This window comes from Cajanus cajan, chromosome 10 (assembly GCF_000230855.2).
Source record: "Cajanus cajan strain Asha chromosome 10, NIPB_CcT2T_4, whole genome shotgun sequence".
Taxonomy (NCBI): domain Eukaryota; kingdom Viridiplantae; phylum Streptophyta; class Magnoliopsida; order Fabales; family Fabaceae; genus Cajanus; species Cajanus cajan.
Window position 1 is genome coordinate 49213845 of NC_138526.1, and position 12628 is coordinate 49226472.

The window sequence follows — 12628 nt, forward strand, 5'->3', positions numbered from 1 at the left end:
ATTAGAACGTTGAAATTTAATGTAGATCTTGAGTTATTAAGTTAAATAATTTTACCAAAATTACTCATAGAATAACACACACATATATATAGAGAGAAAGAGTAGGAGTCCACTAACTCAAAGAATAAATTTGCCTAAGCTTACTTCACTTAATATTTTATGTTATATATTAAATTTCATTGATTCAATCATTGAAATAAAAAAAATTTAATGTATAGATCAATTTTGGAAATTTTAAAAAAATTTGAAGACAATTTGATATTTCGTTTTATTAATTCAAATTGACGGATAATCATAAAAATATTTTATACGTTAATTTAAATTTATATAACTAAGTATTAAATAGTTTTCAAATTTTTAAAAATTTTACAGACTTAAATCTATGCATTAAGAACTTTTAATTAAACGATTATATATTTAAAGACACAATTATATAAACATGATTTTTATTGAAAGACCATGTAATTATTTAAAATTAAACATGGTTGATACAGTTCATTACATTATTTATGCGATCATAAGGTACACATAAAGTCTATTATTTTTTGAGAAAGTTCTTGAACCATTTTGCTGAGAGTTTTTGGTATCTCTTCAGACCATTTTTGAAGTCCACAAAGTTCATTCCAAATCGCACTGTATAACCATTAGCCCATTCAAAATTGTCCAGCAATGACCATACAAAATATCCTTTTACATTTGCTCCATCCCTTATAAAATAAAACATAAATAGTATTAAAAAACAAAAACAACAAAATAACTATTTTAAAACATATAAAAGATCATTGACTTACTTGATTGCATGTTGAAGATAGAAGAGATGACGATAATAATAATCTATTCTATGAGTATCTACAAGAGCTTCCTCAAGTGATAATGTTGGATCATTAAACTCATCGATACCTGCAAATTAAGTATAATATGAAAAATAGTTTTCATGACTATCTTCATTAGTATATTAACATAAAAGATAAAACACTATAACAAAACAAAATATGTTTGTGCATTGTTTAAGTGCCAAAATAAAATGTAAAGGGCATACAAATTTTAACTATATAGAAAGTCGTTCACTAATATTTTATTGGAACAAAAAAAGAAAATTACCAAAAGAAACATAAAATAATAAACAAATGAGAGATGTAAAATATAGAAAAGTCATGATTATGCTTGTGTGGAATAATGTCACGTTTTTTTTTTATTATCAAAAATTCAAGAGACTTGTGAATTATTTTTTATATAATGTTCATTTTCATGTTTAAGTATAGGAAACAAAAAAAAAAGGTCGAAAGGAACTGTAAATATTTAATATAATAACGAGGTTTTTCAGTGTTACATGAAAATTATTGTTTGATAATGGTTTTATTTGTGAGATGCTATCAATTATTAGATTCTATAAATCTAATATAAAATTTTATATAAATTGAATTATTGAGTTTTATGAATTTATTGGTTTTTGGTATTACGTGCATAATAACAAAAATTAAATATCACATATACATTAGTATATTGCCACTAAAGAGAAACAATAATAGCTAGTAGAAAATCGCGAGTAAAGTGACAAGTCAAATAAATAGTTAAAAAGACATTACAAAAATGTAAGATTAAAGTTGGATTGATAAGAGGAATTAAGAATATTGAATAGTACGTCCACAGTATAACAACCTAACCATATATGATGAAAAGAGTCTAAAATACAACAAAAGAGAAGTTAAAAATAATTAGATTTATATGGTTTAAAAAGTATAAAAAAAAAATTTGAAGGAAACTTAGGTGTTGGTTCCATAGCCCACACTTCACTTTTTTTTTTTTTTTTTTTTTAAATAATGTATGGTAAAAATCACATTATGTTAATAGTCAACTTTAAACATTACGTAGATCAATTTTACGAAGAAAAAAAAATAGCTATACATATAACCATTTTTATATGTAAATTTACTTCACAACAACATTAAAGATTAATAAACATGATATTCAATATAAAATTACCATTTTCAGTAATGTAAATGGATGGATTGTTGTACTTGTTCTTGACATAGAGTAATAATTCACGAATTCCTTTGGGATAAACATATAACCAACTTGAAGCAGCCTGTAAATGCAATTACAAACAAAAGTTATACACACACATATGAAATCAAACATTTTAATAATGATACGTAGTTATAATTTAACGTAGCTATACATATATACGTACATTTGAACCTATGGGAACCCCGTTGCGTTGAGCTGTGCTCACAAAACCATAGATAAGTTATTATGAAAGGTCAACACATATATACACAAATTATAAAGTAAATAAACATAGACATTCTTACTCGTAAGTTTGGCATGAAAATCAGTGAGGTAACTGGGTCTAGCATTCCTTAGTTGAGGTGCATCACCAGCATAATTAGCAGTGTAATAATTTAAACCAATAAAATCAAATGAACCCACTACTAATTTGGCTTGTTGTTTTGAGAATTTTGGCAATCGTCCTCCAACTAGGGATCGCATGCTTTGAGGATAATTTCCTGTTGTTAGTGGCTCTATAAACCTGTAATCATTGTTACAAAGTACTTAACTTGAGAATCATTTTTGTTGTGTTTTGACTTTATATATATGCTTTATTTTAGTGATAAGCGATCATCAAGTAATGCTTATGAAACTTTAAATTAAACTCTTGAAAACAAACGGAGAAAATGTTTTAAGGCCTTCGTCTTGGACATAAAACCATGAATTAGAATGTCAAGCCTTTTCTCAATATTATAATTTGTATAAGGTAGGCATGACAATGAGACGGGGTGGGGCGGGTTTTATGTTCTCTGCCCCCGTCCCCGCAGATTTAAACCGTCCCCGCTCCCGTCCTTGATACTCACTGAGAGTAAAATTTGGGTATCCGTCCTTGTTTCCCGCAGGGTTCGGGTTTCCCCACTCGCCCTTGCTCCTACCTTTTTATTTTATTTTTTTCTTTTTTTATTTCTAATAAATATGAAAAAATTTAAAAAATAAATAAAATAAAAGTAAAATAATACAAATTTTTATATATAAATATTTCTAATTTTGGTTTATATATATATAAATAATTTTTTAATTATATTATTAAGCGGGGCAGGGACGGGTACGAGGATGCAATCAAGGAAAACCCAAACTCAAACCCAGTAAACACGAGTTTTTTCCGTTCAAATTAGGACGGGTACTTACGAGAATGAGTTAGATTGTCATGTCTGATATAAAGTGGTAAATATTGAGAAGATAGTTGAGTAATTATTGATGACCCACATGAAAGACAACCTATAAATAATGTCTTGAAATAAAATCAGTCCAAAATGGAGTGAGATTGAAAACAAAGGAAATATGAGATAGAAAAACAAATACCTAGTCAATAAAAATAATGTAGTAATTTGGAGTTTTTGACACACATGTGCATTAATTGATTAAATTCTAAATCTTAAACCTTAAACACACATATATTGTCTTAATTAATGACTAACTAATTCATGTTTATTTAGAGAATGATTATATTATATTGTAAATTTAAACATTACCATCCAAGCATGAAGTCAATTGCTCTCCCAGCAGCATCTTGGTCTAATTTTTTATTTGAAATTGGCACATACCAATGAGAGACAAGGGTTATGCCTATTGTACCTTTTTGAGATGTCTACATATATAAAATGTTTTGGATGTGAGACAACAATAATAGCAATAGCACTTATAAACTTATAAGTTAAAAATTCACTTAATAAAGTTATAATAAACCTGATACTTCTTTTTGTACACTTGAACAGCTGCTGCATGAGCAAGAAGTAGGTGATGTGAAACTATATAAGGCTCTGTCCCTGAATCACCACCAATGCATTTTGGGTTCGACCATTTAGAACATCGACCTGGTGCTTTCACTCCAGTTGCATAGCCACCAGTACTATAAGTATATGGTTGATTTAAAGTAACCCAATGTTTCACTCTATCTCCAAATTCCTTGAAACAAACTTCAGCAAAGTCTTGAAAATCATGTCTGGAAAATAATCATGGATTTTGATATTACTTAGTATACAAGGTTTAAAATTTTATATTGAGAAATAGTATAAAAATAGGAAAAATAAAAAAAAATATATATGTTTGACACATCAAGTGATTCTTTTACTTATCATTGTTTTGCTTTGCAACATTGGGTCAAATTTACTTTCATGTGGGATAGTAAGATTTTGTAATTTGGTTAATTAATCTAAATTATCCTTAACCAATACCTTATAAATATGAGATTATGGCATCCCTAGTGCCACAATATAATTTTATTTGGCCGTTTAAAAAAAAACGTGTGCATCATATAAGTTTAGAACCTATATTCCTTATAGAATCTCATGACATGTTAAATATGAAAATACTAATATGCTTTATTTATAAAAATATTTTTTTTATTGTTAAAAGGGATAAGTTGAATTACATTTTGTGTACAAATTATGAAAATTGGTATCCAACGTGAAATTGTAAACATATATTGAAGATGATTTCTTATTTATAACGTTATTTTTAATAATTATGTTCATATATTTATATGTTTGAAAAACTAAATTAAATTGTCAATACAATATTTAGAATTGGAATTTCATTCCATTAGAAATATTTATCTCATACACACGCGTACACACAAAATATTATATAATTATTTATAATAATTATAATTTATATAGAAATTAAATTTTGTATCACTTACATAATACGAGGGTTTAAGAAGCCGCCATACTCATCTTCCAAAGCTTGAGGAAGATCCCAATGAAAAAGAGTCACAAATGGTTGTATACCTATAGTATTAAATTTAATCAACAAATTGTTATCAATTGCTAAGAGAAATATTCACATGTAAATTTTAATAAGAAAAATATAGTAAAGGAAGTTTAGATTTTTACCATTAGCTAATAATTCGTTGATGAGGTTGTTATAATATTTGATTCCTTCCTGATTTATACCTCCGTTCAACTTTCCCTCTGTATAGTTTATGAGAAAAATTGAAAAAGTCAATTATATATAAACATCCATTAAGGTAAAATTAAATAAAAAATTATGAATATATCTTCAATATTTAACTCACTTGGGAGAATTCTTGGCCAAGAGATGGAGAATCTATAAGCATCCAAATTCATATACTTCATGATCCCAACATCTTCCTGTGATCAATAAAGATATACAATAGGCCATCATTTTATTAATAGGCCATCATTTTATTGTACATGGCAACAAAAATATTAAAACGAAGAGGAAAATTAGAGTTTTTATTTTAGTCTACTATATTTTTTAATTGAATTGAGTTGGCTCAATTTAATAATACACGTACTTTTATTTTCATTTTTTGAATTAGTTTACAGTCTGATGGAAATATAATAACAATATCATATCGATGGAGCAGAACACTTTTATATTGTTAATTAATAAATAAAAAAAATTATCGTTACTACTTTAGTTTTTAATTTTTATCATAAAAATAAAAAAAGTTACATACACTATGATTTGCGATTAGATAATGGTATGAAATAATTTTAACATTGTCAATTCAGAGCTTATTTTCTCTTAAAATTATTACACTAAATGTGACTATTTAATAAATAATACATTTATAAGATTGAAGTCTATCATTAAAAAAAAACTCATTATAATAAAAACGTTTTGAAGGTCAGTATAAAATAATACAATATAATTAACTATATGAAAGATGATCAGATATTAAAAAAAAAAAAAACATAATACATTTTGCTTATTTGAAGGTCAATATAGATCAACCTATTTTTCGTAAGGCAACTTGCATCGAACTATATACTAAAATTTTGAAATCGCTCAAGTTAGTCTAAAATAATTTTAAACTTAAAATTTAATAATGTAATTTATGTTTTATAGAGAGCAAATCAAATTCACCCATAAAGAAAATACAGGAGCCTCAATTTTCGTTTGATTTTATTTTACACTACACTTTTACTTTACGAGAGATTTATTGGTTTAGGATTTTATAAGATTTTAAAAAAATTTTTTAAGTAAAAAAATTTGTTGATATTTAATTGGAATTTTATGTCACTTAAAAATAATCTAGTGGTATTCAATATGAATTTTTAAGATTTTTTAAAGAACCTATTAAAATTCATTAGTATTCATTTGAAACTTTTTACAACTTAAAAATAATTCATTGATATTCAAAAATATAAAGATTTTAAAAGATTGTTGTATTAAACGGATTTTGAAGGACTTTTTAATAGTATTTATAAATACCAAATTCATAAAACAATCTCATCCAAACCCATCATAATTTGGAGGATTGTTTAAAGTGATTTTTAAGTGTTTCAAGAATTTTCAAGTGAATTTTTCATCTCTATTATTTTTCTGTGCTCTTGTATTCTCTATTTTTTTCTCTTCTATTTGGTGAAATTATAGTATGTAAATGACAGTATCATTGACTTATTCTATTTTTTTCTCTGTTCTCTTTAATTGAGTTGTTTTTATTTTCATCTATTTTTTTTGGTTCGTCCCTGGAGTATCAAGGCCGATAGCAGTGACTAATCTCCTCGCTACGTTGGAGGCACCTCAAAGGGTAGGATAGTTGGCCCCAAGATTTAACGCGGCTGCATACACAAGGCAGGATTCGAACCCCTGACCTTGCTTAAGCGTGGATCAACCCCTACCGCTGAACCACACGTTTGGAGTTTTATTTTCATCTATTTAGTTGAGTTTGTTCCTCATATATATATTATAACAAAGAAAATGTTTGAAATTTTAACTTTTAAGTAATAATTTTTTTTATAACGCGCGCGTCAAGAAAAAGGAAAGGTGAAAGCTGAAATTGATATCATGATCTCAACAATTAATTGTAGATCTTCAAAACCTTGTAATCAATTTAGATTTATTAAAATAACACACACACACACACACACACACACATATATATATATATATATATATATATATATATATATATATATATAAAAGATGCATTTGAGTTAGGGTTTCTGTGAGTAGAATGAGATGAGAATAGATCTTAGTTGGAGAAAAAACTCTCTCAGCACAAAAACAACGATCTGTCTTCCTCCCTTAAATTTGTTACTGTTATCCTTCCTCTTTTTATAACTCAACAATTATTTTATATATATTTTTTACTATGAATTTTATTTTTTAAGGGGGGTGTATTGGATTAGGATTTTAAAGGACTTTTTTAGTTAAAAAAAATCCTGCGGATTTTAAAAGACTTTGCAGGATTTTCATGACTTTTAAGATTTTGCAGGATTCTATAAGACTTAAAATCAGGATTTTAATGGATTCTGCAAGACTTTTAAATCAGGATTTTAATGGATTCTGTGAGATTTTGTGGATTTTGTATAATTTTTGTGGAGTTTTGACATTTGATAAGATTTTAAAAAAAAATTCATACATTCAAATTTAAAAAGAGTCAAAGACAAAAATAATATAAAAAATAATAATGTCTAGATAAATAATAATAATAATAATTGTCCATAATATCCTATCATCTTTTTATAGCATCTACTATCAATTGTAACAATTCATCGAAATCCTCCTTATTCCAAGCTTCATATTTTTTTCTCTTTTCCTTTTCCTTTATTATTTCCTTGTAAATCTCTCATTTGAATTACTAAAACAATATATGTTGAAAACTAGTTATATAAATAATTATGGATAAGAGACAAAATTAATAAAATTATATTATTATTTTTAGAAGCACACCAATCATACAAGATCAAATATATCTTGACTATCCCAATGGATCAAATACCTCAGCCATTATAAAAAAAAACATGCAAAAACAGAAATATAGAAACATAAGATAATTTTTTATATAAAAAAAATCAGTATATTTGATACTGGGAAAATATTTAGATATATAATTTTTTTATATAAACAAAAGTATTTAGATATAGAGAATATATATATATATATATATATATATATATATATATATATATATATAATTTTAGTTATATACTATATGATAATTTTTAACGATATTTATAAATGTAAATTATTCTAACAAATATTTTAACAATATTTCCTTTTTTTTAAAAAAATAAGCTAATGAAGGCATAAATCCTAAACCCTAAAAAATTAGATACTACAATGTCTTATGTTAATTTTCTTTTTTTAAAATATAAAAAAATCCTAATTTTACAATATAAAAATAAAAAGAAAAATTCATAGTAAAAAAAATAAAATAATTGTTGAGTCATAAAATGAGGAAGGATAAGAGTAACAAATTAAGGGAAGGAAAGAGATCGCAATTTTTATGCTGAGAGGGTTCTTCTCCCAATTAAGATCCATTTTCATCTCATTCTACTCACAGAAACCCTAACAAATTCTTCTCCCAATTTTTCTTTTCTTGACGTGTGTTATAAAAAAAATTATCACTTGAAAGTTAAAATTTCAATCATTTTTTGTGTTATATAAAGGAACAAATTCAACTACATAGAATAAAATAAAGCAAGTCAATTAAAGAGAACTAACAGAAAAATATAACAAGTCAATGACACTATCATTTACATATCAGAGTTTCACAAAATAGGGGAATGAGATGAGAACAGTACTACAATATTATATATGAGCAATGAATAATAGTGTAGTATTATTAGTAGAGAAAAAAAATGGAGAAGACAGGAGCATATAAAAAAATATGAAAAATTCACTTGAAAATTCTTGAAACACTTGAAAAGTCACTTCAAACAATCCTTCAAAATCCGATGAGTTTGGATGGGATTGTTTTATGAATCTGGTATTTATAGATAACACTAGAAAGTCCTTCAAAATCCCTCTCATACAACAATCCTTTAAAATCTTTATATTTTTGAATACCAATGGATTGTTTTTAAGTTGTAAAAAATCTCAAATGAATATCAGTGGATTTTAATGGACTCTTTAAAAAATCTTGAAAATTCAGATTGAATATCACTGGATTGTTTTTAAGTGACATAAAATCCTGATTAAATACCAATGAACTTTTTTACTCAAAAAATGTCTTTTAAAATCCTACGAAATCCTAAACCAATACACCCCCCTAAACTTTTATATTGTGAAATTATGATTTTTTTTTATATTTTTAAAAGGAAATTAACATAAGACATTATGGTATTTTAGAATTTAATACTAAAATATTTTTTTTTTTCAAGTGAATAATTGAAAGTAATTAAAAATTTAAAAAAATTATCTTTGACTTTTTTTTAATTTGAATATATGAAAAAAAAATTTAAACTTTTATCATATATAAAAAATTCATAAAATTTTGCAAAGCTTACCAAATCTTACATAATCCATTAAAATCTTAACTTAAAAATCTTGTAAAAATTATTAAAATATTAATTTAAAATCTTACAAAATCTTACAAAATATTAAAAATAATAAAACTTCTACAAAATCTTTTAAAATTCGCATGACTATTTCCTTAAAAAAAAAACCATTAAAATCTTAATCCAATAAAGTTTCTATTGTATATTTCATTTGCCAATTAAATCCCATTACGATTAATGGATGTTGCTTCATAAATCATAATTATATTAAAAAAAGGATCATGTTTGGTTCTTTAGTTGGTTCTGTCACCATAGATCTCGAATATAGGATGTACCTTGTAGCGGTGATATTGGTCGACAGCGACATCTCCAGTACTTCTATCCACTATCTTATCTGCACGTTGCATATTTATGAAAAATGATGAATATACATTTTATTTTTAGGTACAGGCCGTAAAAGAAAAGAAAAAGATAGAAAAACATAAAAGAAAGTACAACTCCAATAATAATTAATGTGACGAAAAATAAAATAGAAATGAAATAAAAAGGAGAAAATGAATATAAGACAAAAGTAACTCCATATTTATTATTCAATTAACGATTTGTATAATTTTAAAAAAATACAAATAAACATGTTATATATGTGAGAGAGAGAGGTAACCCACTATATAAATTAAAAAAAAAAACTAAATTACATTTTTAATCTGCTGATTCTAAATTTTAATTAGTTAATTTTATAAAATTCATAACTTTGATTTTACAACTAAATGTTTATCTATGAACTGTTAAAATCGTAAAACTAGTTAAAATAACACAAAAATAACATTTTTTTATTAAACACTCTCTATATATAATTTATTATGGCACTTATTTAATTAAACATTTTTTTAACGTTTCATGTTTTAAAATACAGTACTTATTAATAAATATTATCTAAATAGTACTATCTATTGTTGATGTAGTGTTTCTTTATAAAAATTTTGGTCAACGTTGAATCTAACTTTACATTTTAAAACCTTTTTTTTAACGGTATATAGATTTTTTTTTGTTGAGAAGCTTGAAATATATTTGACTTTTTTAAAACCTTTTTTTATCTGTATTTAAATATTATTTTTGAATTTAAACCGAATCAATTTTAGTTTCTTATAATTTATTGTGAGGGAGGATTTGAAAGTTATGACGAATTGTAAGCTTACGTACGTGAGTAGTGACTGTGGAATTGCAATGATATAATAGAAACAAATTAAAGAGTTGTGGTGAAGGAACGATAGACAGGGAAGATTTTGCTTTATTTTGCTTGTCCGTGATTGCATGTGGCTATTATACATTTTAGAGAGAAAAAAGGTTGAAATTTACCTGGATATTTATGGGTGAAGGTGTCCCATATGCTTTGTCCTTTACCACCATCTTTTGCTCCACCTTCGTACTGTATTTAATGAGCAAAATAAAATCATTAATCAACTTTATTTGACTGCATGTCCAAATAGTTTATAACTTAAAGTATTGAAGGCTTTCCATAAAGAGGGTTACTTAAAGGGATATTTTCAGCAATTGGAATGGGGCCATGCGTCTTTTGATATTTCTAATTATTGATTAGTTTCCTCTTTAATGGTCCCACCAAATTAGTTGTACATTTAAAAATGATAAGTGCATTCATGGACCCAGCTCAAACCAACTAAGAGTATAACACTTTATTTATTTGTGTGTGTGTTTTTTTTATCTATAAAAATTACGATGATAATTACATATAACATATTCTATCAAAGAATATCTATTTCAGAGAATATCTATTTCAGAGTTCACTTGAATAAGTTTATGAATTATTATAAATCCTTTAATATTGTTTTCAATTTTTATAGATAAAAAATAAATAAAATCACTTATTTTAGCTGAACTCCACCAACATAGCTACGCATTTTTTAATGATTGTTTGCAACTGGTAGGATTGTATAGCATGTTTGGTTGCACGTTCAAAACGCGATTCAGAGCAAAACTTATGTTTAAAACGTAAAAATTATAATTGATAACTTTCATTTTCATGTGATTTATCACGTTGAAAATCTGAACGACAACACTTAGTTACTAAACAAACAATGGAATATTTCCATCCTCCTTTCTTCTTACTTTTTTTCTTCTTTTTTTATATTTTATTTTTAACCGAGCAAAGAGAGGTTTAAACAAGAATTCCAGGAGCAATTCTTTATTATGAAATCTTTTCATGAGGAAGAGACGAAGTTTCATTTTGAAAAAGATTTTGAAGAGTTTCTTTGTGTTGAAAATAAGAAAGTATTTGCGGCATAGAAATTCTAAAAATCACATTTGACTTGTGTTCAAAGTGAAGGGTACGAGGCAAATAAATTTTCAAAGTCTCCTTACAGAATAACAGTGATAATTTAGGGAACTCAGATCCAAAGACACACTCTCTTATGGTAACTCAAATCACTAACTATATATAGTGATGTGGTACCACAATTACACAAAGATCTTTGAAATTGAGGTAGGGGTTGATGTTACTAGGATTAAATCCTGAAAATATAGTGTTTGGTTTAGCATTAACTTTTGGAACATGAACAGTGCATTGATTACATAGGAATTTTGTTATACCTGGTAGGACGCGGATCCTGCCCCAAAAATGAAGCCATTGGGAAAAGTACTTCGATTAAGAGAAGAAACGTCGAGAATAGGAGCAACAGGTTCTCCAACAGTGAAGGAGGGTAATGTGATAGCAAAAGCGAAGAGGGAGAGAAGTAAAAGCACGTTGTGAGCCATATCATGTGATGATTCTGCTCAGTGCAGAACTTAGAGTAAGATGCTCTCTATTTTATACACAAAGTGAGGGTACATGTGTTTCACGCCTTTGTAAATTGTTTTTTTTAAGGTGTTTGGCACGACTTTTTTTTTTAATGAACTGGTATATTTTTTTTAGGAGATAATCTTGTTTGGATATGTGAGATTATTATGGGTGATATAGCATTTTTTTTTTAATATTTAATACATATGTATATTTAAGATTCAAATTCAAGAGTCAAGAGTAAGATTCAAGATCTGATTAAGCTAAAATAATTCCATAGTGGTTGGTGCACAAGTTTGTCATAAGATATATATTTTTTTATTATCAAAAAATATTTTTCATTGAACATAAAAACAATCATTAGTTTGAGACAAATACTAAATAAATAAATATTTCTTCTTAACTCAAATTTTCTAATAAGTTTTATGCATTTGATAAGGTATGTGTGATATACATTTATGGATTTGATTTGATTAGAGGTAAGTTGATTGAATAGGTATGTGGACACGTGTTAATTATGTTAATTATTATATATATATATATATATAATATGTTTAGTTTAATGACTTATTAGCTCATTACACTTTATAAC

General features: G+C 26.1%; 1 protein-coding gene across 1 annotated transcript; it reads right to left on the reverse strand.

Moving 5' to 3' along the window:
• Positions 1–429: 429 nt before the first annotated feature.
• LOC109805952 (beta-glucosidase 12) lies at positions 430–12059 on the reverse strand. The gene is made up of 13 exons (XM_020368255.3): positions 11850–12059; positions 10602–10671; positions 9581–9639; positions 5066–5141; positions 4884–4961; positions 4691–4778; positions 3736–3991; positions 3522–3637; positions 2313–2530; positions 2192–2223; positions 1984–2086; positions 792–900; positions 430–707 (listed from the first exon to the last, which is right to left on the reverse strand). Exons 1-13 carry the CDS (start codon positions 12012–12014, stop codon positions 539–541), a joined length of 1539 nt encoding a protein of 512 aa, XP_020223844.1. The 5' UTR covers positions 12015–12059; the 3' UTR covers positions 430–538.
• Positions 12060–12628: the final 569 nt, after the last annotated feature.

Bases quoted from the DNA above. Each gene is read 5' to 3' on its own strand.
- LOC109805952 (XM_020368255.3), bottom strand. From the start codon at position 12,014: ATGGCTCACAACGTGCTTTTACTTCTCTCCCTCTTCGCTTTTGCTATC. The intron at 9,640-10,601 runs GTAAATTTCAAC...TGCAACGTGCAG, and splicing joins CTTCACCCATAAATATCCAG to ATAAGATAGTGGATAGAAGT. The intron at 2,224-2,312 runs GTAAGAATGTCT...TTGTGAGCACAG, and splicing joins TTTTCATGCCAAACTTACGA to CTCAACGCAACGGGGTTCCC.